Source organism: Anolis carolinensis, unplaced genomic scaffold, assembly GCF_035594765.1.
Source record: "Anolis carolinensis isolate JA03-04 unplaced genomic scaffold, rAnoCar3.1.pri scaffold_7, whole genome shotgun sequence".
Taxonomy (NCBI): domain Eukaryota; kingdom Metazoa; phylum Chordata; class Lepidosauria; order Squamata; family Dactyloidae; genus Anolis; species Anolis carolinensis.
The window spans coordinates 23,870,508-23,897,744 of record NW_026943818.1 but is presented as its reverse complement, the minus strand read 5'-3'; the positions used below and the strand labels follow the sequence as shown (position 1 = coordinate 23,897,744).

The window sequence follows — 27,237 nt, the reverse complement described above, 5'->3', positions numbered from 1 at the left end:
TGAGACACTGGCCAGTGACAGAAGGATTTACAGCTAGATCAAAGGTTTCTTTATTTGGGGAAATAAACAATGGATTTTGGCACCTGACTGTTGATATCCTTTGAGGCAGAAAGTCATCCATTATCTGAAACACACATGTCTCAGTAAATCACAGAACATAAATGCAAAGTCTAAAAGTGACCTGGGGGGTCGTTTTCTCTCCTTACCTCTATGTCTGTTGGTGGTCTTGTCAAACATAAGCATGGCATCCTCTACCTGAAAGACAGAAGGAAGAGTTTGTAAGCTAGTTGCAAGATGAGGCTGAAGCAGTTGAGAGATACTCGCAGTAATAAATGCATACAATCAATAATAATAATAATAATAATAATAATAATAATAATAATAATAATAATAATAATAAATATAATAAGAATATGTAAAGCAAAGTGAAGAACCTGCTTTGATTGAAGTCAAAGATCGGAAACTCCTCAAAGCACAGCAGACAAAAAACCAGTACAAGAAAACCGCACTACAAACTAGAGCTGACAGACGGCACAACAAAACATTGCATGGAAAGTTCCTTGACAAAACTGAAGGAAAAGCTGATAAGGAGAAGACCTGGCTCTGGCTCACGAATGGGACCCTGAAGAAGGAAACAGAAGGCCTGATCCTTGCAGCCCAGGAGCAAGCCATCAGAACAAAGGCAATTCAGGCCAAGATTGAAAAATCAGCTGATGACCCAAAATGCAGACTGTGCAAGGAAACTGATGAAACCATTGATCATCTCCTCAGCTGCTGTAAGAAAATTGCACAGACAGACTACAAACAGAGGCACAACTATGTGGCCCAAATGATTCATTGGAACTTATGCCTCAAGTACCACCTTCCAGTAGCAAAGAACTGGTGGGATCACAAACCTGCAAAAGTATTGGAAAATGAGCACGCAAAGATACTGTGGGACTTCCGAATCCAGACTGACAAAGTTCTGGAACACAACACGCCAGACATCACAGTTGTGGAAAAGAAAAAGGTTTGGATCATGGATGTCGCCATCCCAGGTGACAGTCGCATTGACGAAAAACAACAGGAAAAACTCAGCCGCTATCAGGACCTCAAGATTGAACTTCAAAGACTCTGGCAAAAACCAGTGCAGGTGGTCCCGGTGGTGATCGGCACATTGGGTGCCATGCCAAAAGATCTCTGCCAGCATTTGGAAACAACAGACATTGACAAAATTACGATCTGCCAGCTGCAAAAGGCCACCCTGCTGGGATCTGCGCCCATCATCCAAAAATACATCACACAGTCCTAGACACTTGGGAAGTGTTCGACTTGTGATTTTGTGATACGAAATCCAGAATACCTATCTTCTTTGCTGTGTTATAATAAAATATTATTATTATTATTATTATTATTATTATTATTATTATTATTATTTTACCCCCCCCCCCCCCAAAAGCTCCCTTTTAAGCCAGGCAGTGCCTCAACTGAGGAGTTTCTGAGGGGCTGGGAATTGATGACAATAGCAGCCTCCTAGCTCTAGTTTTATGTGATTTAAGCCTTGGTCTCCCCAACCTAAAAACATATTAGTGAGGTTTCCATCTTCTAGAGACACCACCTCAGCATGTTGCCATACCTGAGAGCAAATCATGTGTCCATATTCTCAAACAGCTGGTGGCTCGGGATGTTTGGTTCATGGTTTATGGCACAGAATAAATGCAATATAAATGCAATATCCAGAAAGTAGATTACGTTTTGGAATTAAAAATGAACTAAGTGTAGGAGAAAACATTTACCATATGCAGTTGAAAGCCACACCCAAATACCACTTCTCAACATAGTCGCCATTCAAATCTAGGCCCTTATCATAGCAAAGAATGAGATTGGCAACCCTACTGGGATCTGCGCGCATCATCCGAAAATACATCACACAATCCTAGACACCTGGGAAGTGTTCGACTTGTGATTTTGTGATACGAAATCCAGCATATCTATCTTGTTTGCTGTGTCATAAAATAAAATAATAACGTGATTTATACCCTGCCACCATCTCCCCGCGGGGACTTGGGGCGGCTTACAACTGAGAATATGACAACGACATATAAATACTGTAAACAAACAAACAAATAAATAAATAAAGCATCACTTTGATTGGGGTTTCGGCTGGTTGGGGTTGCCGCTAAGGAGACAGCAAGCAAAAATGTGCTACTTTTGACCAGGTAAGGGTCAAACCAAGGCTGCTTGACCATTGGTTCAGAGGTAGTGTCTCTGCCGCAGCTGTGCCCATATGGTGACATCCAGACCTCTCATCTGGACATCAGCTTTGGAGAGGCTGGCAGAGAAAGCTCTACTAGGCAGCGGATCATGCCCTGGGTTCCTCTTACCTAGGAGATCGTACAGCAGAAAAAAACCAAACCATCAGAAGCAAAGAAAGACAAATGGAAAGAAAGAACCACGAGGAAACCCAAATCCTGATCAAACTGATAAGACAAAAACAAAAGCCTCATTGTCCAAAAAGCCTCTCCAGAGAGTAAGCCCACTTCCCCCATCCCATTCCCGAGACAGTTTGCAGCATGGGCAGGGAAGTAATCGGAGCCCCACCCACCGGGAAGCCCAAAGAGACCCAGCTGAAAATGTGAGGCCGTGACCTTCCTTCAGCAAAGCCGCTGAACCGAAAGAGGTCCCCACAGGGTGTCCCGGAGAGAAAACGGTTCGCGACAAAGAGATTCAAAAGGCCCTTTGAAAAAGAAAGGAAGGAGGAAGGAGGGAGGGAGAAGTTACATTTGCATTGATTCTGGCATTTCCAAGACCGACTAAACGTATCCAAGTGTGACAAAAAGAGGACTTCCAAAGGTTTCACCTATTTATCTGCATGATTTAGCCCACCTTGACTTGATCGGTACAGCCACATCTAGATTTGAGGTTGATCTTCAAGAGAAACAACATTGTGTTTTGAAGGCTTTTCAAACCAAACTTCAGTTCCCACCCACATTACCAAAGAATAGGGAAATCTCTCAAGTGGCATTTTTCCTATAACTACTACTACTACCAACCTAGCAGTTCAAAAACATGCCAATGTGAGTGGCTGAACTTGTGGACCAAAAGGTGCCAGGTTCAAATCCCGGGAGTAGAATGAGCGCCCGCTGTTAGCCCCAGCTCCTGCCAACCTAGCAGTTTGAAAACATGCAAATGTGAGTAGATCAATAGGTACCGCTCCGGCGAGAAGGTAACGGCGTTCCATGCCGTCATGCCTATGGCCACATGACCTGGAGATGTCTATGGACAATGCTGGCTCTTCGTCTTAGAAATGGAGATGAGCACCAACCCCCAGAGTCAGGAACAGCCAGGAATCACAGATACAGCATAAGTCCACAATTGGGAAGATATAACTAATAAGACTTGAGCAAGAGTACATGAACAGGGACATAGAAAACTTCCAGGATATATTAAATCCCAAAATCAAAGCTTGACTTGAACCAGGAACAAGAGAACTCAGGCTCAGCTTCTCACTCTAACGCAGCGTTGCCTGAACTGACTTTAAGGTAAACAACTTGTTGCTTAATAGACAGCCATGAAAGTATTCTGTTTCCCGTGAATTTCCTTCACAACTTTCCCACATAATCTCTTTGAACAACACAATCTGTTTTCAGCTCTCATTTGTAAACAAAGACTTTTGTTGATCTCCATAGCTGCAGGTGGGTTCCCAAGGGAACTCTCTTTATCTCTCAGCTCTTCTCTCAATTCCTTATCTGCTGTTGCTACTACTTACTCCCCTGAATGCCCTTGCGGTCCTGCACTTTCCAAGCCAGTTTTCTCACAGAGGGAACCATCATTTCCCAGACTTGAGGGCCCATCACTTTGTGCCACAGGAAAGCTCACAATCGTCTCTGAATCAACCACAGGAAAGCTCACAATCCTTTCTAAATCATCACTTAAACCATCTGGTGACTGGTCTACAATAATTATTTTTGAAAAGTTACTTCCATTTTGGAGAAATGTGCAAAATGGGATACGTTCTTCAAAAATCAAGTGAAGGGAAATCCTCCCTTCTTTCTGAACTGCTGAATTGGATGTGAGTCTGGTTTGAATCACCTCGGATAAGCCTCAGAGGAAGACAATGGCAATGCTGCTCTGATCAAATCTGACAAGAAAAGCCCTCTACCAAAACCAAACGCATTTAACATACAAATGATGCTAGAATCTTGATTTTTATGTCTGTTTGTGGGATATTAATAAGAACCTCTTTCTTAAATTATTAATACTTTTCATTTGCTTCACCAACTGTGGGCAAAGAGGTAAGATTCCAAACTGCCATGAAGCAAAGGCCAAATTTGCTCAACTGAAGCAAGGTGTACTCATGCAATAAAACAAATCTGTTGACTACTGGGCTGGGAAAGTGGATTATGTGACTCCAGGCTACAGGGAGAAGTTGACATTAAAGGACAACCACTCAGCACACAAGGAAGTTGGAAGACACTCCACGGATTACTGTCTTCTTTCTATTTTCCTCTTCAGCTTTCTAACTTTCATAAGACCTGAATGCAACAACGTATGACCCACCACTCGCAGTCCGCTGGCAGCTAGATTTGAGCATCTTCCTCTCTTGTCTTACAGATGACAAATGTTTTGAGGAGGCTATGGGTTGATGCAACATCTGAGCCGGATACAACTTGTCCGGATGACAGAAAAAGGTTCAGCTGGCTCCTGACATCCCAGAAGGCAGCTGCTCTGAAATCCCTTTGTTCCTGGAGACGCATTAAGCTACTTTGGTAGCTAAGGTAACAAACATCAAGGAATCCATCCGATAAGGGAGCTGTTCTTTTGTCTCCGGGGAAAGCACCACAGGCCCTGACGCAGCAGAGCCATCTCCACCGGAGATGTAACCTAGGAGATGGTGAGGCAAGCCAGTTGAATATGACCTCCTGCCCCAAAAATGAGGATTCTTCGTCAGCAGGTTGCTAGAAGTACTTTGTGTATACTTCTAAGACGATGGATAGTTTCAGGGGGTTAATCTGGCATGATGTGAGCAGTAGTACACCCACAACCTTACGCATTTTGTAAAATAAAAAAATGACTTTCTCTAATAACCCGGGCAACGCTGGATACCCAAGCTAGTACTTAATATAGCTTGGTAACAAATCTGGCGTGGGAGAGAGGTCTGTGTTCCTGTAAAATAATTTGAGATGCCCAGTAGAGATGTGTGTGAAATTTTTTTCCTTCGTTTCCTTTGTTCTATCGTTTTGTTTCGACCATAACCCTACACAAAACGAATGAGGACATTTTCGTAGGAAACGAGAGGTGACAAGAAAATGAAAGCCGGACAGTCATTGTGCGAGCTTTCGTTTTCCTTTCGTTTGGCCCCGTAACAATAAGTAGGTACTGACAGAGGGCTGCAGTGCTTCCCCATGACAGCTGATGTGGACTAATGGGTGTTAATATTAATATGAATAACAATAGTTATTCTGGGACCCTAAGCTGAGTCTGGGAGAGGAGTGCTTCCCCATGACAGCTGATGTGGACTAATGGGTGTTAATATTAATATTAATAACAACAGTTATTCTGGGACCCTAAGCTGAGTCTGGGAGAGGAGTGCTTCCCCATGACAGCTGATGTGGACTAATGGGTGTTAATATTAATATTAATAACAACAGTTATTCTGGGACCCTAAGCTGAGTCTGGGAGAGGAGTGCTTCCCCATTACATCTGATGTGGACTATTGGGTGTTAATATTAATATTAATAACAACAGTTATTCTGGGACCCTAAGCTGAGTCTGGGAGATGAGTGCTTCCCCATGACAGCTGATGTGTGCCAATGGGTGTTAATAATAATATTAATATGAATAACAACAATTATTCTGGGACCCTAAGCTGAGTCTGGGAGAGGAGTGCTTCCCCATTATATCTTATGGGTGCCAATGGGTGTTAATAATAATCTATATATATATAAGAGTAATGAAATTTCGGCCTAGGACAAAACAACAAAACTACACATCCCAGAAACACTAAACTTGGCAGCACAACCCCTCATCCATGCCTCTACGTTCATACAACAAAAAGCTCCAGCTACTCCAGAAAACGGCCAGGCTTTGAGACTGCAAGGCTATTCACTGCTATTCCACCTAGCCAACAAAGGATTCCCATAAGCCACAGCAACACGTGGCCGGGCAAAGCTAGTTCCATTATATTAATAACAACAGTACTCTGGGGAAGACCCAAAGGTTTTAAAAGTTGGTGGGCTAAAAAGGTGCAAATGCACTCCAAAAACGGAGCCCAAAACCTGAGCATCGGAAGTCCTCCCATTGCAGCCAATTGTCCAAAAATGTTCGGTTTTTTTTCTTAGCCAGACGAAAATTCTGTTTGCGTAGGCCGCCTATTTTTGTTAGCGGGGCACAAATAGGAAAATGAAACTACACAAATGAAACTACACAAAATGAACAGCAATTCCATACAAAAGCACAACACTAATGCCCAGGCCCTCTGAGCTGACCGAGTTCAGCACTCCAATGTTCAACCTGGAGCGCAATTGTAGCCATTCTGGCTTTCCTATGTAACCTAAACTAACGGTGATGATATTTCTGAATTTTGAAGCCAAATGAGAAGGAAAAAAGAAACCTTTTCAGCAGGAGCGGAGGGGAAGAGTCAGGAAAGCAGACTGAGCCGAAGCAATGTGGGATTCAAAAGACTTGGGTGGGTTGGAATGAAGTTCTCGGGAGTAGAGCTTTTTGTCTGCACCCACCGGTGGGTGATAGCCTAGGATGTTTTAAAGCCAGGATGCCCTTTCAGCCAGGCCTAATTGGTTATCTTTTTGTGCGCGCTTTGTTTTGTTTCCTAAGGTCAGAACATTTTATCTCTGCCTCGGCCCTTTCTACGCCCGCCCCACCCCGCCGGGTTTTTTGTAGGGCACCCATTGTCGCAGAAGAATAGCTTCTTTCCTCTGCAGCCGAGTGACACAAAAGCCCGACTCAATACCTCCCGAACAGATAAAGTGCAGCGAGGAAAGAGAAATTCTATAAATGCCTTTCCAAAATAAAACATATAAGATGACAGACAGGACCGAGGCAGAGGCTTCAGGGCGAAGGGAGGGGGGAATCGATATGAATGCCGTTGGCTTCTTAGGAGGAAAAACTTTCTAAAACAATCTCGCTGCAAGGTAAAGAGTAGCGAGGGGAACTGAAAGAGGCTATTCATTCGTTCAGTCCCATTAATGGATGTGAAATCTAAGCAGAACTGTATTTGAATATGCAAAGAATGGACTCAAATCGGCTTCGTTCTCACGGGTCTCTTTTCCAGGAAGACACAAGATGCTTGTGCTTCGGCCTCCAAGGGAGAAAAGTCAAGTCAGGCTCAGCAAGACCGGCCGCTTTCGCCTCTCGTGAAACTCTAGCCAGTCTTGGAGAAGGTTTCCAAATCACAATTACAAATTACTGTATATACTCGAGTATAAGCTGACCCGAATATAAGCCGAGACACCTAATTTTACCACAAAAAACTGGGATAACTTATTGACTCAAGTATAAGTCGAGGGTGGGAAATGCAGCAGCTACGGGTAAATTTCAAAATAAAAATAAATACCACTAAAATTTCATTAATTGAAGCACCGGGGCTGTGGCGCAGATGGGAGAGCAGTGAGTCACTGACCAGGAGGTCATAAGTTCGAGGCCCGCTCGGAGCTATGTTTGTTTGTCTTTGTCCTGTGTTAAAAAGGCATTGAATGTTTGCCTAATATGTGTAATGTGATCCGCCCTGAGTCCCCTTCGGGGTCAGAAGGGCGGAATATAAATGATGTAAATAAATAAATAAATAAATCAGTAGGTTAAATGTTTTTGAATATTTACCATATGTCAAAGAAAAACAATAAACTAGCTCTATGAGTGGAAAAGTAGGGGCAACAAAAACAATATGGTATCAACAATAACCTAATAAATAAATAAATAAATAAATAAACTTTGGATCCCACCCTATCTCCCCATGGAGACTCAGGCTGGCTTCCAACATAGTAACAGGCAAACATTCAATGCTTATCTAAACAATGCAAAGCTAGATATAGATCTATAATTATAGACACTAATTTCATATATGCATTTCCCCCTGAAACGTTTGCAAATCCCTCTGTGTGTGTGTGTGCATTTCCCCTACAATATTTGCAAGCTATATATATATATATATATAGACATGTCTATAGATATTTGTGTATTCATTTCCCCCCTGTAATATTTGCAAGCCCTATATATAGGTAGATAAGAATATATTCAAATCTATCCAGACATCTCTCTTTATATAGATATTTGCAGAGACTTGCAAACATATGAAGGTAAATTCATATATAAAAATAATGTATATGTATGGCTACAGAAACACAGGTACCTGGATCTATATGTATAAAGGATTTGCAAGGACCTGCAAACATATGAGGGGAAATTCACATATAAAATTAATAATCCAGAAACTTGGATAAGTGAGTATTGGATAAGTGAGACTCTACTGTACATTGGTCATCCATGTGGGCAATGTTGCATATTGGGGTATTTCAGATTTTCAGGTGAGGGACACTCAACCTGTACTGTTAGAAACTACACACAGAACAACCCACTATACGTTTCTCTCCAACTCGCCTTAACATTGAACCTGACCAACGAATTCTGACCACTTCTCAACTTCTCTGTGGCTATTTATCTGATCTTCACACAGCTCCACACTGTTTTATTTTTATTTTCGGCCTAGCCAGAGCAGAAGGGATGTGTCTATCTAGTAGACATGTCCAAAAAATTGTTTTGAATCGTATATCAGAATTATTTCGGATTGTTCTCGCTTTTTGATACGCATTCCGAGACATTGTCTCACAGCGCAACCAGCAATGTAATTCGAACCATTGTTGGCCCATTCTCTAATTGTCTCTTAATGTTTCGTTAATTTTGCCCCCCCCCCCATTTTTAAAAATATATATATATTTTAAAAATAATTTGTTTCTACAACCTACCTTGAATGGGAGCTTAGCGCAGCCTAACATGGCTACCGCTCCCCGGCCAATCAGAAGCTTCCATGATGGACGCAAAGGTGGGGGCTAACATCCTCTGCGTCCACATGGAAGATTGCCATACAAGCCCAGTGTGTAGCGATTGCACCATTTTAGAAACATTTAGAATCATTACGAATTTTCGGAAATATCCGAAATTTTTGGGTGAAAAAATCCTTTCTATATCGAAGCGCCAGCACCCCCTACTTTAGAAACGAGAACTGAAACATTTTTTTCATTGATCGGACATGCCTACTATCTAGATCGCAGATGTTCTGTAGGGATGACCCAGATGCTCCCCAGGCAGGTTTTTCCAGCAGTCTCCCTTGAGTATCACGTGGAAGCTTCCCTCCCTCCCCTCGCCCATCTGAACGAAATAAAAGCATTTAGTAATGCAAAAAGGCTTAGAGGTGGGTGTAAAAGGCAAAGCGCAACCAAAATGGTCATATCCCCACATGGCCCAATGTGGCAGCTTACACAAACTGATTAATCCACAACTAATTAAGAGCATCAAATGAGAGGACATTACTAAATGCTCTCAAATTCTCCACAGTTGGAAGAGGGCGGACGAGGGAGGGAGGAATACAGCATTTTCTGCAAAATTAACACCAATAATAAGCAGAGTTACCAAGCCCTTTATTCTGTGGTCCTACAAAAAGAACAGTCCTAGTTGGAGGAGCCAGGAGCCAGGAGCCAGTTCTTTACGACTCTATTAAGAAATGTAGGTATCGTTTTTGTAAATGAACCTTTTGTGATTTTTAAGACAGGATTCTGGATCTTTGCCTCTTAGCTCTAAATTCTTTACAGCCACATGGCACTCCATGCTCTGCTTGATGTGAGCTGAATGCTCAACCATAAGTATACTGCTGTTTTTGTATTTTGGATGCTCTGCTGTATTTTTGAGTAGTTTTCCCCAATACACACAACCTTTTGTGATTTTTAAAGACAGGACTCTGGATCTGCTTGCCTAAGCTCTAAATTCTTTACAGCCACATGGCACTTCACGCTCTGCTTGAGGTGAGCTGACTGCTCAACCGTAAGTATACTGCTGTTTTTGTATTTTGGATGCTCTGCTGTATTTTTGAGTACTTTTCCCTAATACACACAACCTTTTGTGATTTTTAAAGACAGGACTCTAGATCTGCTTGCCTAAGCTGTAAATTCTTTACACTCTGCTTGCTGTGAGCTGAATGCTCAACTGTAAGGATCCTGCTGTTTTTGTATTTTGGATGCTCTGCTGTGTTTTTGAGTACTTTTCCCTAATACACACAACCTTTTGTGATTTTTAAAGACAGGACTCTAGATCTGCTTGCCTAAGCTGTAAATTCTTTACGCTCTGCTTGCTGTGAGCTGAATGCTCAACTGTAAGGATAATGCTGTTTTTGTATTTTGGATGCTCTGCTGTATTTTTGAGTAGTTTTCCCTAGTACACAACCTTTTGTGATTTTTAAAGACAGGACTCTGGATCTTCTTGCCTAAGCTCTAAATTCTTTACAGCCACATGGGACTCCACTCTCTGCTTGCTGTGAGCTGAATGCTCAACCGTAAGTATACTGCTGTTTTTGTATTTTGGATGCTCTGCTGTATTTTTGAGTAGTTTTCCCCAATAACACACAACCTTTTGTGATTTTTAAAGACAGGACTCTGGATCTGCTTGCCTAAGCTCTAAATTCTTTACAGCCACATGGCACTTCACGCTCTGCTTGAGGTGAGCTGACTGCTCAACCGTAAGTATACTGCTGTTTTTGTATTTTGGATGCTCTGCTGTATTTTTGAGTACTTTTCCCTAATACACACAACCTTTTGTGATTTTTAAAGACAGGACTCTGGATCTGCTTGCCTAAGCTGTAAATCCTTTACGCTCTGCTTGCTGTGAGCTGAATGCTCAACTGTAAGGATCCTGCTGTTTTTGTATTTTGGATGCTCTGCTGTGTTTTTGAGTACTTTTCCCTAATACACACAACCTTTTGTGATTTTTAAAGACAGGACTCTAGATCTGCTTGCCTAAGCTGTAAATTCTTTACGCTCTGCTTGCTGTGAGCTGAATGCTCAACTGTAAGGATAATGCTGTTTTTGTATTTTGGATGCTCTGCTATATTTTTTAGTAGTTTTCCATAATACACACAACCTTTTGTGATTTTTAAAGACAGGACTCTGGATCTGCTTGCCTAAGCTCTAAATTCTTTACAGCCACATGGCACTCCATGCTCTGCTTGATGTGAGCTGAATGCTCAACCATAAGGATACTGCTGTTTTTGTATTTTGGATGCTCTGCTGTATTTTTGAGTAGTTTCCCCTAATACACACAACCTTTTGTGATTTTTAAAGACAGGACTCTGGATCTTTGCCTCCTAAGCTCTAAATTCTTTACAGCCACATGGCATTTCGCGCTCTGCCTGTTGTGAGCTGAATGCTCAACTATAAGTATCCTATTTTGCATATTTTGGATGCTCTGTGTTTTTGGGTAGTTTTCCCTCTTAAAACCCAGAAAAATCCTAACACATACTATATACTTTTTTAAAAAGCAGTGTCTGGAATGACACTTTGATAAAGCAGGGAAGCCTGGAGCAACTTGTTGATGCTGGAGTCTCCCAAGCGAACTGAAGCAAGCAAGCAAGACCCAGCCTTTTCTGCCCGTATCCTGGCCCAGAAGTGTCAGGAGAGAGCCAGGGCGGGGAACTTGTCAGGGAGCATGTTCAGTGGGGATGTTTAAGGGGGGGAAAGGTGGTAGTTAGTTAATGGACAGCAAGAGAAAGAGCCGTGATGTGCAATTACTCAAGTAGGGAGACAAGAAGACCATCAACCACTTATGTGAGGCAGCCAGAGTTTCTTCTGACAGATGTCGCACAGAAGCAGCATTTGACACCGGCGCACCCGTCTCCACTCTCCTTGACTTGTGACTGCAGCTCTTCAAACCCCTTATTACAACTCCCTGTCACTTCCCGCCTCAACAGATGATGGATTCAGAGAGAAGATCACCAACCTGGTTCTTTGGGCTTCTTATGCCACTCTTCCCGACACACGGAAATCAAAGATTGAGCAAATCAGGGCTCATCCAGACAAAACAGCCTCAGGGTGTATTGCGACTTCCACATTTCTTGTTTTGTTTTGATTTTACCTGTATATTCCCAGCTTTGCATGCCAATTCTTTTTCAAAATGCCTGAGATTTCCTTTCCCCCGACTTGTAGATTTGTGTAACATTTCAGAAAACCACTTTCCTCCAAGTCTTGTTTACTGTTATTCGGGAGTGATCATCAAAGTGCTAAAGTGCCTGAGCAATCCTGCACTAGTTAAACATAAGGATGATTGTGTTTTGATGTAAACATTTCTCTTTCCCTCATTTGATCTCTGTTGGAGAGCTATGTTTCACAGGCAGCAACCATGTTAGGCAGCTCTGGAATAATACAAACACATTTCGTTCTACTTCACGAAAATACTGGGTTAGTATAGATCTGGGTAATAGGAATGACAAGCTCCCAGGAAATATTTTGGGATGAAGAAAATATCATATGGCTCTCCAACCATACTCAATACATTGTTATCCTATTCCTTTAACTTGCAATCACTGGCCAGGACAGGCATCGATGTTCAACATTCACACAAATAACAATCCACAATCAGAAGGGACAGAGAGTTTCATCTATACTGACGATTGTGCCATCACCGCTCAAGCAGGGAGCTTTGAAACGTTGAACAGAAGCTCTCCAAAGCTTTAGGTGCTCTTACTGCCTATTACAGGGAAAACCAGCTGATTCCTTAGCAAGCCAAAGTCCAAAAGTGGCAGGCTAAAACCTGGAACCTCAATCCATGGCTGATACAGAATGAGAAATTCCCTCTGGGCACACAGAAGACTGGGTGACTTGGAAGGCACTGAACAGACTGTGCTCTGGCACCACGAGATGCTTCCTAACATCTACAGAGATATTCACAAGAACACCTCAGCAAGCCAGAATCCAAAAGTGGCAGGCTAAAACCTGGAACCTCAATCCATGGCTGATACTGGATGAGAAACTCCCTCTGGGCACACAGAAGACTGGGCGACTTGGAAGGCAATGAACAGACTGCGCTCTGGCACCACGAGATGCTTCCTAACATCTACAGAGATATTCACATGAACACCTCAGCAAGTCAGAGTCCAAAAGTGGCAGGCTAAAACCTGGAACCTCAATCCATGGCTGATACTGGATGAGAAACTCCCTCTGGGCACACAGAAGACTAGGCAACTTGGAAGGCACTGAACAGACTGCGCTCTGGCACCACGAGATGCTTCCTAACATCTACAGAGATATTCACATGAACACCCCAGCAAGAGAGAGTCCAAAAGTGGCAGGCTAAAACCTGGAACCTCAATATATGGCTGATACTGGATGAGAAACTCCCTCTGGGCACACAGAAGACTGGGCGACTTGGAAGGCACTGAACAAACTGCGCTCTGGCACCACGAGATGCTTCCTAACATCTACAGAGATATTCACATGAACACCTCAGCAAGCCAGAGTCCAAAAGTGGCAGGCTAAAACCCGGAACCTCAATATATGGCTGATACCGGATGAGAAACACCCTCCTGGACACACAGAAAACTGGGCGACTTGGAAGGCACTGAACAGACTGCGCTCTGGCACTACGAGATGCTTCCTAACATCTACAGAGATATTCACATGAACACTCCAGCAAGCCAGAGTCCAAAAGTGGCAGGCTAAAACCCAGAACCTCTGGGACCACAAGATGCAGAGCTAATTTTAAGAAATGGAGCCACAAAGTGGAGTCCACGACATGCGAGGGTTGAGCAGAGCAAAGTACAGACCACTTACTACACGTGCTACGTGCACGACGGAGGACCTTCTCACAGTGACACCAAAGGCACTCCAAGTGGCCAGCTTCTGGTCTAAGGAAATCTAGTATAATGCCAAGTTTTTAACTTTGTTTGTGTTTTTTAAGTACATTATAACTGTATCCCCAATTTGCTTCTGACATGATAAATAAACAAAACGAGATGGCAACTGACAATCACAACAGCAACAAAGAGCTGGGAGAGACAATAACAAAGCCAGATTTCAAAGCCTGCGTCTCCTCGGAGCCTGTGAAGCATCTGCCACTCGGAGCCCCGTCCTCCACTCCCTGGCACCCCCAATTAATGAATGTTGACGGAGGTGATAATTGTACAGATCTATCTCGGGCTCTGAGGAATCAACGGGTTTATTACCACTGAATCAAGCCGCCTGTCAATAAGTTAATCTTTTCGAATACGTACAGAACAGATAGTGACAGCCGTGAAATAAGGCACCAGAAGAAAAGGGGGGGAAAGCCACACACTACCCATACCAAACTCCCCCCAGCCTTGATTAAAACTCAGTGCCAACCTCTCGAAGTGCTTTTTGTTGGGCTTATTTGAGCAGATGGAGACGTCTGGATGGCTGGACAGTAGGGTGAAGAGTTGCACTCTTTCTGGTAGTTCAAGGGATCTTTCTCTGTCCTGAATGTAGACAGATACCCAGCACCCAGCACACTCGACTGAATGTACGAAAATGCGACTCAAATTTCATCAAATTTGAAAGAAAAAACACCAACATCCTTATCAATACAATGAATGTGGGACCGCAGTGGTGCAGAGGGTTAAACCGCTAAGCTGCAGAACTTGCTGAGATTCGAATCCACGGAAGGGGTGAGCTCCTGTGGTTAGACCCAGCTATTGCCAATCTAGCAGGTTCTACAGCTAGGTTGGAAGTACTCTACTGATCTAAAGGAAAACTGGCTGAAAACAATACACAGATGGTATTTGACGCCTAAAAAATTAGGATTTATGTACAAAAATAGAGATAATAGATGTTGGCATTGTAGGGAACGAGTAGGATCATATTTCCACATGTGGTGGAATTGTAAGATAATAAAAAAGTATTGGAAAACAATTCACACAGAATGTAAAAAGATATTAAAACTGGAATTTGAGTGCAAACCGGAATATTATTTACTAGGTCTATATAACTTTAAAGAAGGGGGGATAACAACTCCAGAGCAAGAGAAGAAGAATAAGGAAAGACTATTTACATATATGGTAACGGCCGCCAGACTTGTGATAGCAAGAAACTGGAAGGACGGAAAAAATCTCTCAAAAGAATTGTGGCTGGAGAAACTAATGGATATTAAAAACATGGACAGACTAACCTTCCTGATCAAAAAAACTACGGGAAGACCAATGAGAGAAACAAATTGGTCACCCCTGGAAGAATATCTTCAATGATGATGAAATGAAGAAACTACATGTTTGAAGATGGAAGCTGGTTGATTGGAAGTCATGTACCCCTCCCCCCTATCCTACCCCCCTAGGATAGGGCTTTCCCCCCCTTCCCTATTTACCTATTGCCCTTCCCCTCCCCAATCACCTATTCCCCAATATTTCCCTCCCTTCCTTTTCCTATGCTTCCCCTCACATACATGAGTCATATCCTCCTCCCTCACCCTCCCCCACAATTCATTGTAAAACCTCAATAAAAATTATTTTTTAAAAAAAAGGAAGTACAGTAGAGTCTGACTTATCCAACATAAATGGGCCGGCAGAACGTTGGATAAGCGAATAATAATAATAATAATAATAATAATAATAATAATAATAGTAATAACAACAACAACTTTATTTTTATACCCCGTCCCATATCCCCGAAGGGACCCGGGGCGGCTTACATGGGGCCTTGTCCGATACAACAATATAATAACAACAACAAAACAATAAAACAAATATCCCAACAACAAATTTGACAGAAAAAGTAGTTCAATATGCAGTAATGCTATGTAGTAATTACTGTATTTACAAATTCAGCACCAAAATATCACGATGTATTGAAAACATTGACTACAAAAATGCGTTGGATAATCCAGAACGTCGGATAAGCGAATGTTGGATAAGTGAGACTCTACTGTATGTGAGTAGGATCAATAGGTACCACTTCAGCGGGAAAGTTTTTGCCAGGGAGGTGCTTCAGTGCAGTGAGAATGGACTTTGAGAGAGACGGACGTGCTCCATGTTTGTTTGTATGGATGCAACATGTGTCCAGATAGCTTTGGTTAATAGCACTGTAAATGTTGCAAATAAAGCTTCAGTGCCGCTGGCTTCAGCAGACATAAATTAACAAGGTTGTTGCGCTTTGTCGGTGCAACTTTCGCCATTTGCAGAGTGGTCTGACGGGTGAGCTGAGGTGGGACCTGGCTCATCAATCAAGTCGGGGTCGCTGATTCCCTGACAAAGGTAACGCGCTCCATGCGGTCATGCTGGTGGCCACATGACCTGGCAGGTTTCTCTGGACAACCCCGGAAATGGAGATGAGCACCAAACCCTAGAGTTGGACACAACTGGACTTAATGTCAAGGTGAAACCTTGACCTAAGGGTCACTCTTGCTCTATCCTAGAATCATAGAGCAGGAAGGCTCTCATAACCTAAGTTGACCACCAAGAATGAGAAGACGAGGAAGACCTGTCCTTCACCAACTAGTGTTTTCATCATCTTGGGAATGGCTGGATTCCAGCATTGCTTTTGAGGAATCTCTTCTAAGGTGAGCTTGGTTATGATCTGGGATGCCCCAGGGACGAAGCAATCGCCTCCACGGTTGGATCTGAACTGACATTTCGTGTGATTTTTGTCAAGTGACACTCAGGGCCCAAAGCAATATGGCAGTTGCTCTGAACTTCCGCACACAAAAGGATTCTATTTTAGGACCAACCCAAAAACCATCTTGGTACCAACCCAAAATTACAAAGCAATATTAGCACGCTCAGGGGGTCTTTTTCTTCTTTTGCTAACCAATAAGAAGCCAAGTGGGGTAGAGAGGGATGTTTTTAGTCACAATACAAGTTAATATTTGTAGTCTTTTTCCAGATATTCCATTTTGCATTCTGAAATGCATTAGGGGAAGGGGGGAGAGAACTAGCAAGGCTTGCATTAAGAACATGCATAAAGAGCAAGAAAAGCTCTGTATTTAACTGGTCCTATTCTTCTCTTTTAAATTTAGCCACTCCTATAGAAAGATTGGGGCTGCGGAGGCTCAGCGGGTTAAATGTGCTGACCGGAAAGTCAGAGGTTCGAATTCACGGGACAGGGTGAGCTTCGTCGTTAGCCCCAGCTTCTGCCAAACTAGAGTTCTAAAATATGCCAATGTGAGTAGGTCAATAGGTACCGTTCCGACGGGAAGGTAACGGCGCTCCATGCAGTCATGTCAGTGGCCACATGACCTTGGAGGTGTGTACGGACAACTCCGGCTCTTCAGCTTAGAAATGGAGATGAGCACCAACCCCCAGAGTCAGACATGACTGGACTTAATGTCAGGGGAAACCTTTACCTTTACTCTATAAATTAAACTCTGCAAAGGCAGATTACAAGTGGAGGCAGACCTCCACCCAGCCTCACTAGTGGAATTGGATATAGACAAGTATTTTAACCTCTGGGCATCTTTTCAGATCCTTCCGCTAATAATAATAAACCACAGACAATTGATTCAAAGATTCCACAAAGCTGAGCGGTCTTATGACAGGGTCAGCTTGTTTGCAGTGGCCTTTGTAAGCAGCTATTTTGGACAGGGGTGCTTTTTTCCTTTGCCAGCTATCCGACATCTGGTTATCCAACCTACCGTATTATCCAACGTGCTTGCTGGAGGGATGAGACTCTTCCCTTCAGCAAGCTCCCACATTTTGGAGAAGCCCGGGCTTGGGCTTCTCTAAACCGGGTGCTTGCCGAAGGGAGGAGGCTCTTTTCTTCCGCAAGCACCAGGCTTGCCGGAAGGGATAATAGGGCCCCCCTATAATCCAACAGTTCCGGTTATCCGACATCCGGTTATCCGACCTACTGTATTATCTGACGTGCTTGTTGGAGGGATGAGACTCTTCCCTTCGGCAAGCACCCAGGCCTGCACTTTGGAGAAGCCGGGTGAGCATTACCGGGCTTCCCTAAAGCGGGCGGGCACTGGCTGGAGTGACAAGGCACTTGCCGGGTGGGGATAATAGGGCCTCCCTATTATCCGAAGATTCCAGTTATCCGACATTCCGCCCACCCGTTTATGTCGGATAGCCAGAACTCTACCGTACTTGTTATTAATGGAGTCTGGGTCAGGGAAATCAGGGTCAAGTTGCTGGCTATGTCTCATGATGGAAACCAAACTATGGCCCAGAACATAGTTTCCAAACCCGTGCAATGAGCCAAGTTGCGGCCGGGCTTAGCACAGCGGGATAAACCACTTGTTGCAGAACAATCCTGCAGATCGAAAAGTTGGCAGTTCAAGCAAGTCAGAATGTGGCCTCCTCGGCCTAAGAATGTACTTGGGTTGAGGAATAATAACAGCAGCGTACAAATAGGTGTCCCGCTCAGACTCGAGAAGCCTGGCCGCCTGGAGAAGCCTTCTCAGCAAAGACCTCACAGTGGAAAGCATTCCTCAGAAAAGGGAAGCATCTAAGAAGTGCAACCTGCTGGGATCAAGGCCCCCAAACACCTTTCTTTTATTTAACACGCGGCCAAAGAACAACACCGATTTCTTCTTCTTCGTCCCAGCTGCCCGGACGCATCCCTCCTCCTTTCCTCCGGCCACATTGCCAACCCATGTCTCTCCTCTCTTTTGAGGAATGTCTTGGCCGATGTGGCGGGTTTATATAATGCATTCCATCCAGCATGGTAGGAAATAGGATCTTTATCAAAACACACCGACATTCCATTCTTTTAATGGGACTTCTGTCCCCGTTATCTGTATCTATCCAGGTCTAAGCGAAGGGATGGATTTCGCGATATGTTGCCTGCACTTTGCCCACTTCCATTGGACTAGTCTAACCCTCTTATAGTGGCCCAACAGGCCGTGGGATCGAGAAACCTAGTTTGCACCTTACCCACACCCATCCATATGTTACTTCGTGGCACTAGCCCTGGCCCAGAGTCTCATAATGTCTACCCCTGGAATCGTGTCCATTGGTAGTTGAATCTTACCCAATGGGTCCGTATTGAACTGGTCTTACTTTGTATGAATATGTTGTGTCACAGTAATTACATCGATGCTTTATTGTGGCGGATGTTACATGTTTGGTACTAGTAATTGTTAATGTGGGATTTGTGTATTGATAGTGTTTAAATGAAATTTGTGCCTTGTTTGTATTGCATACTGATTGCATCATCCAGAGTGTACTATAGTCTGGAAAGAGTTAATTACTGAGAAGCTGTGATGACCTTGATGTGTGGCTGGAACTGGGGAGTGTCCAGACACAAGTATGTATGCATTACTGATTGCATCAGTTCTGTTCTGCTGTCTGCTGAGAAGTCAAGTCCTGTGTCCATTGTCTGCAAGTCTGTTTGTCATGTACGGTAAAACTTTGTATATAGTTTTACTATCGTCTCTGATGTCTCTTCGTTCTGTGTTCCACTGATTCCATCCAACTACTGCTGTGTAAATTACTCTGACAGTAATTGAATGTTTTACCTATGTTGGGAACTGACCTGAGTCAGATAGAATGGTATATAACAATAATAAGAATTATTGTTGTTGTATTATTATTATTTTATTATGTCACAGTAAACAAGATAAATATGCTGGTTTTCGTATCACAAAATCACAAGTCAAACACTTCCCAAGTGTCTAGGACTGCATGATGTATTATTATTATTATTATTATTATTATTATTATTATTATTATTATTATTATTATTATCAACACAACGACGTTGTATGGCACAGCAAACAAGATAGATATGCTGGATTTCGTTTCGCAAAACCACAAGTCGAACACTTCCCAAGTGTCTAGGACTGTGTGATGTATTTTCTGATGATGTGTGCAGATCCCAGTAGGGTGGCCTTTTGCAGTTGGCAGATGGTGATTTTGTCAATGTCTATTGTTTCCAAATGCCGGCTGAGATCTTTTGGCACGGCACCCAGTGTGCCCATCACCACCGGGACCACCTGTACTGGTTTCTGCCAGAGTCTTTGAAGTTCAATCTTGAGGTCCTGATAGCGGCTGAGTTTTTCCTGTTGTTTTTCATCTATGCGACTGTCACCTGGGATGGCAACATCAATGATCCAAACCTTGTTCTTTTCCACAACTGTGATGTCTGGTGTGTTGTGTTCCAGAACTTTGTCAGTCTGGATTCGGAAGTCCCACAGTATCTTTGCGTGCTCATTCTCCAATACTTTTGCAGGTTTGTGATCCCACCAGTTCTTTGCTGCTGGGAGGTGGTACTTGAGGCATAAGTTCCAATGAATCATTTGGGCCACATAGTTGTGCCTCTGTTTGTAGTCTGTCTGTGCGATTTTCTTACAGCAGCTGAGGATATGATCAATGGTTTCGTCGGTTTCCTTGCACACTCTGCATTTTGGGTCATCAGCTGATTTTTCGATCTTGGCCTTAATTGCCTTTGTCCTGATGTCTTGCTCCTGGGCTGCAAGGATCAGGCCTTCCGTCTCCTTCTTCAGGGTCCCATTCGTGAGCCAGAGCCAGGTCTTCTCCTTATCAGCTTTTCCTTCAATTTTGTCAAGGAACTTTCCATGCAGTGTTTTGTTGTGCCAGCTGTCAGCTCTAGTTTGTAGTGCGGTTTTCTTGTACTGGTTTTTTGTCTGCTGTGTTTTGAGGAGTTTCTGATTTTTGACTTCAATCAAAGCAGCTTCTTCACTTTGCTCTACATATTCTTCCAGGGCATGTTCTTCTTCTTTGACTGCTTGTTTTACTTGCAAGAGTCCTCTGCCCCCTGATCTTCTAGGCAGATATAGCCGGTCAACATCACTGCGAGGGTGCAGTGAGTGATGAATGGTCATGAGTTTTCTTGTTTTTCTGTCCAAATTGTCCAGTTCCACCTGTGTCCAATTTATAATGCCAGCAGTATATCTTATGACAGGTATGGCCCAGGTGTTTATGGCCTTGATGGTGTTGCCTCCATTGAGCTTGCTTTTGAGAATTTTTCTGACCCTTTGTGTGTATTCTTTGCTGACCACAGTTTTCACATGTTCATGCTTGATGTTGTCCAGCTGTAGTATGCCCAGATATTTATAGGCCTCTGGCTGGTGACACTTTATTGTTTGGCCATTGGGCATATTTATGCCCTCACTTTCAATGATTTTTCCCTTCTTCAATGCCACTGTCGAACATTTGTCCAAACCAAACTCCATGTTGATATCAGTGCTAAAAATTCGGACAGTGTTGGTCAGAGACTGGATTTCAGTTTCCGTTTTCCCATATAGCTTCAGGTCATCCATGTACATCAAATGTGAAATTTTGTGAGAATTCTTAGATATTTGATAGCCGAGATTTGTTTTTTGTAAGATTGTTGACAGAGGGATCATGGCAATAATGAAAAGCAGAGGGGACAATGAATCTCCCTGGAAAATTCCTCTCCTGATGTTGACAAGTCCATAGCTTTCATTTCCAACAAACAGTTCAGTTTTCCAGTGCTCCATCATGTTTTCAATGAAGGTGCCAACTGTTTTACAAATCCCGATGGCGTCCAGGCACTTGATGATCCAGCTGTGTGGGAGTGAGTCAAAGGCCTTTTTGTAGTCAATCCACGTCATGTGAAGATTAGCTTTTTCGGCCCCGTCCGTGCCTCCACCCCCCCGCAGGTGCCACCTTGACGTGGTGGGGGGGCTTAGCTGCTCCAATGATGACTGAGGGCTGTGCTGGCGGTAGTGTAACTACCGGCAGGTCCAACCAAGCCAGAGAGGCCTCAGCTGAGGAGCACAACCAAGAGCACCTAACCCATTAGCATTATGGAGAATCAAACCCAAACGAAGTCTATACTGGCTCGGTCGTTGCCCAGGATAAAAAGGACCGCGGTGGATGCTGCTGATTCTGGACATCCATCGACAAGTGGGCTACGGAATCATCAAAACCCAAATGAACAGTCACAGAAGCGGCAAAAATATACAATGCCAGAAAACAGCACAATTATTATTATTATTATTATTGTTATTATTTTATGACACAGCAAACAAGATAGATATGCTGGATTTCGTATCACAAAATCACAAGTCGAACACTTCCCAAGTGTCTAGGACTGTATGATGTATTATTATTATTATTATTATTATTATTATTATTATTATTATTATTATTTTTTTATGACACAGCAAACAAGATAGATATGCTGGATTTCGTATCACAAAATCACAAGTCGAACACTTACCAAGTGTCTAGGACTGTGTGATGTATTATTATTATTATTATTATTATTATTATTATTATTATTATTACAGTAGAGTCTCACTTATCGAAGCCTCGCTTATCCAAGTTTCTGGATTATCCAAGCCATTTTTGCAGTCAATGTTTTCAATATATCGTGATATTTTGGTGCTAAATTCGTAAATACAGTAATTACAAGATAATATTACTGCATATTGAACTACTTTTTCTGTCAAATTTGTTGTATAACATGATGTTTTGTAAAATCATAACCTAATTTGATGTTTAATAGGCTTTTCCTTAATCCCTCCTTATTATCCAAGATATTCGCTTATCCAAGGTTCTGCCGGCCCGTTTAGCTTGGATAAGTGAGACTCTACTGTATTATTATTATACAAAGACACAGTATGACATAGCAAACGAGAGATATACGGCGGATTTCATATCACAAAATCATAAGTCGAATACTTCCCAAGTGTTTAGGACTGTGTGATGTATAATAATAATAATAATAATAATAATAATAATAATAATAATAATAATAATAATAAAGATCTCAGCCGGCATTTGGAAACAATAGACATTGACAAAATTACAATCTGTCAACTGCAAAAGGCCACCCTGCAGGGATCTGCACGCATCATCCGAAAATACATCACACAGTGATGTATCACACTTGGGAAGTGTGATTTTGTGATATAAAATCCAGCATATCTATCTTGTTTGCTGTGTCATAATAAAATAATAATAATAATAATTATTATTATAATTATTATTATTATTATTAATCCGACCCTGGACATTCCACTGATGTATAAACCCCACTTGCACAGTTTCCAACAGACCTCACAACCTCTGAGGATGCCTGCCACAGATGTGGGTGAAATATCAGGAGAGAATGCTTCTAGAACATGGCCATACAGTCTGGAAAACTCACAGCAACCCAGTGTTAAACACTGTTAGGTATACCTAGCAATGGTTTCAGAGGGATAGCAATTAAACAACCTCCTCATCCTCTGCTCAAAATTAATAGAAGCAATCCCAGCCAACGTTTAATGAACCTAGGAGGGACCTACTGATTTACAGGTGGATATTTATTTTCATGTGGAGCCCCCGGTGTCGCAGTGGACCGAAAGATTGCAGGTTCGAATCCAGGGAGAGGAGTGAGCACCCGCTGTTAGCCCCAGCTTCTGCCAACCTAGCAGTTTGAAAACATGCCAATGTGAGTAGATCAATAGGTACCGCTTCGGTGGGAAGGTAATGGTGCTCCAAGCAGTCATGCTGGCCACATGACCTTGGAGGTGTCTACGGACAACGCCGGCTCTTTGACTTAGAAATTTCCCAACGTCCCTTTTTTCCCAGGGTAACAGGCTTTGTTCGCTTTTCCCGGCACAGGTGGAATCCCATCGCCGACAAAACCCCGGAGTCTGAGCAGCAGAAGGGCACGGAGCCCACTTCCGAAACAGAGCGCTCTCTTCAAAAACAGAATCTGGAGTATGTTAAACAGCCATCAGTGTCAATATGGCTTTTTTCACAACACAGAACTGACAGAATGTCACACAATGTACTGCTTCCCTCTAATCCCAGCCAAAATGTGACGAGCTTTATGTAAATAAAACGTCGCTGAATAATCCACCGAACAAGCTCGGCTGAGATGGGGAAGGAGGCTTCGGAAGTCCCACTTGCCTAGATTCCAACAGATTTCACAACCTCTGTGTCAGAAGATATTGCGGTGTGAGAGAATCGGCTGTCTACATAGACGTTGCCCAGGATGCCCGCCATAGATGTGGGCAAAATGTCAGAAGACAATGCTTCTGGAACACGGCTATATAGCCTGGAAAACTCACAGCAACCCAGTTTTTAAATCAACACCATTCTGCAAATCCAAACTATCAGGCAGCCCCATAGTCTACTCCAAAAATGGGTTCTGAATGGGGAAAATGGATAGAAGATCATTCAGGCTAAGATTGAAAAATCAGCTGATGACCCAAAATGCAGACTCTGCAAGGAAACCAACGAAACCATGGATCATCTCCTCAGCTGCTGTAAGAAAGTCGCACAGACAGACTACAAACAGAGGCACAACTACGTGGCCCAAATGATCCATTGGAACTTATGCCTCAAGTACCACCTCCCAGCAGTAAAGAATTGGTGGGATCACAAACCTGCAAAAGTATTGGAAAATGAACACGCAAAGATACTGTGGGACTTCCAAATCCAGACTGACAAAGTTCTGGAACACAACACACCAGACATCACAGTTGTGGAAAAGAAAAAGGTTTGGATCATTGATGTCGCCATCCCAGGTGACAGTCGCATTGACGAAAAACAACAGGAAAAACTCAGCCGCTCTCAGGACCTCAAGATTGAACTGCAAAGACTGTGGCAGAAACCAGTGCAGGTGGTCCCGGTGGTGATGGGCACACTGGGTGCCGTGCCAAAAGATCTCAACCGGCATTTGGAAACAATAGACATTGACAAAATCACGATCTGCCAACTACAAAAGGCCACCCTACTGAGATCCGCACGCATCATCTGAAAATACATCACACGTGGCCGGGCACAGCTAGTATACAATAAAATACAACAGTATACAAACAATTTAGTAGCAATGGTGGCCCAATTGGGATGCCAACCAACTAGGACAAACGCAACAAAAACGAAAGAATAGCCATTTTCTGGACTCCGAAAAAGCTAAATATAGCTACACTAGCTGTGCCCGGCCGTGCGTTGCTGTGGCTAGGACTTAATTTTTCTTTTCTTTTTGTTGTATGAACGTAGAGGCGTGGATGAGAGGTTGTGCTGTCAATTTTCGAGGTTGTGGGGCATTTAGTTTAGTTGTTTTGTCCGGCGCCGTGACTCCATTACCCTTTTATATATATAGATGTGCCTCTCCAAATGACAAACCCCACGATTCCTTAGGAGGGAACAATGGCCATCGAAGTGGAATAATTGTGCTATAATTCTATAGGTGTGAACAGACTCCTGGGCAAGTAGCCCCGTGGCCAAGAGGCGGCCACGGACTGGAGCCTCCTTGACGCAACCACCGAGTTGCTGGAGGGAACATTGCTCCTTCAGCACTTTAGCAAACCAGGTGCAAAGCAGCTTGCGTTTTTATTTTCACGGAACATTAGCCCTCGTCAGCAGGAATAATTCTTTTTCCCTTCACGGGGTTTGTGTGCAGATTAACAGTATGAGGACTCGAGAGCCGCAACCTATTTCCTTCTCCCAAACAATACGGGAAATGGAGATGAAACACACAGATCCTTGCCCAACCCCACCTTCCCGGAGAAGTGAAACAGTCACTTCTGGATGTTTAGCAGTTCCTAGGAAGAGAGGACAGGTGGAAGTCGAAAGCCTTTCAGTCCAGCTGGGACGCTACAACATGCGGTCTGTCTCCGTCTGAAATGATTTTATAATTAATTGCTGCAAAGTCTTCATCAAATTGGCTCGCCATGAGGTCAGGATGTGCTTCGCGAGTCAAAAAGGAGGCTGCTGAGGTTTGCATCAAAAACAAGGTGGGATGTTTCAATGTATAGGGTAAAAAAGTTACACACACACACAAATATCTGAGAGTTGAATGAAAAATACTGCCTCCACCTTCATTACTTGGGTTTGGAATATTTTAATGAATCAAATGCAGAAATAATCCTTGGACGACCATCTGCGCATTGGCCAACCGTCTGTGCAGGGTTCCATACTTCGCACTTTAACAACACAACTGTTCAATGCTAAGGCTTTCCCGTCTGCGCAGGGTTCCATACTTCGCACTTTAACAACACAACCGTTCAATGCTAAGGCTTCTCCATCTGTGCAGGGTTCCATACTTCGCACTTTAACAACACAACCGTTCAATGCTAAGGCTTCCCCGTCTGCGCAGGGTTCCATACTTCGCACTTTAACAACACAACTGTTCAATGCTAAGGCTTCCCCGTCTGTGCAGGGTTCCATACTTCGCACTTTAACAACACAACTGTTCAATGCTAAGGCTTCCCCGTCTGCGCAGGGTTCCATACTTCGCACTTTAACAACACAACCGTTCAATGCTAAGGCTTCCCCGTCTGTGCAGGGTTCCATACTTCGCACTTTAACAACACAACTGTTCAATGCTAAGGCTTTCCCGTCTGCGCAGGGTTCCATACTTCGCACTTTAACAACACAACCGTTCAATGCTAAGGCTTCTCCATCTGTGCAGGGTTCCATACTTCGCACTTTAACAACACAACCGTTCAATGCTAAGGCTTCCCCGTCTGCGCAGGGTTCCATACTTCGCACTTTAACAACACAACTGTTCAATGCTAAGGCTTCCCTGTCTGCGCAGGGTTCCATACTTCGCACTTTAACAACACAACCGTTCAATGCTAAGGCTTCCCCGTCTGCACAGGGTTCCATACTTCGCACTTTAACAACACAACCGTTCAATGCTAAGGCTTCCCCGTCTGTGCAGGGTTCCATACTTCGCACTTTAACAACACAACTGTTCAATGCTAAGGCTTCCCCGTCTGCGCAGGGTTCCATACTTCGCACTTTAACAACACAACTGTTCAATGCTAAGGCTTCCCCGTCTGTGCAGGGTTCCATACTTCGCACTTTAACAACACAACTGTTCAATGCTAAGGCTTCCCCGTCTGAGCAGGGTTCCATACTTGGCACTTTAACAACACAACCGTTCAATGCTAAGGCTTCCCCGTCTGTGCAGGGTTCCATACTTCGCACTTTAACAACACAACTGTTCAATGCTAAGGCTTCCCTGTCTGCGCAGGGTTCCATACTTCGCACTTTAACAACACAACTGTTCAATGCTAAGGCTTCCCCGTCTGAGCAGGGTTCCATACTTCACACTTTAACAACACAACTGTTCAATGCTAAGGCTTTCTCCATCTGCGCAGGGTTCCATACTTGGCACTTTAACAACACAACCATTCAATGCTAAGGCTTCCCTCCAAATGGAACTGTAGAGGAGAGTCTACTGAACAAGCCAGAACCTGCCGCAGACCAGGACTGCCATCTGTTGAGGAGTTACGAAGGTGGAGGCATTACTTTTCATTCCACCCTCGTATATATAACCTCTAACAAATGTTGAGGAGTTTAATTACTCAGAATTTACACAAACC

General features: G+C 43.4%; 1 protein-coding gene across 28 annotated transcripts in view; it reads right to left on the bottom strand.

Moving 5' to 3' along the window:
- msi2 (musashi RNA binding protein 2) overlaps positions 1-27,237 on the bottom strand; it is a 604,855-nt gene that overhangs the window by 273,375 nt on the left and 304,243 nt on the right. For all 28 annotated transcript variants that reach the window (XM_062960125.1, XM_062960128.1, XM_062960149.1 and 25 more), the window contains one exon: positions 207-255. In XM_062960125.1, coding sequence (XP_062816195.1) covers positions 207-255 — 49 coding nt within the window. The remainder of the gene's footprint in view (positions 1-206; positions 256-27,237) is intronic.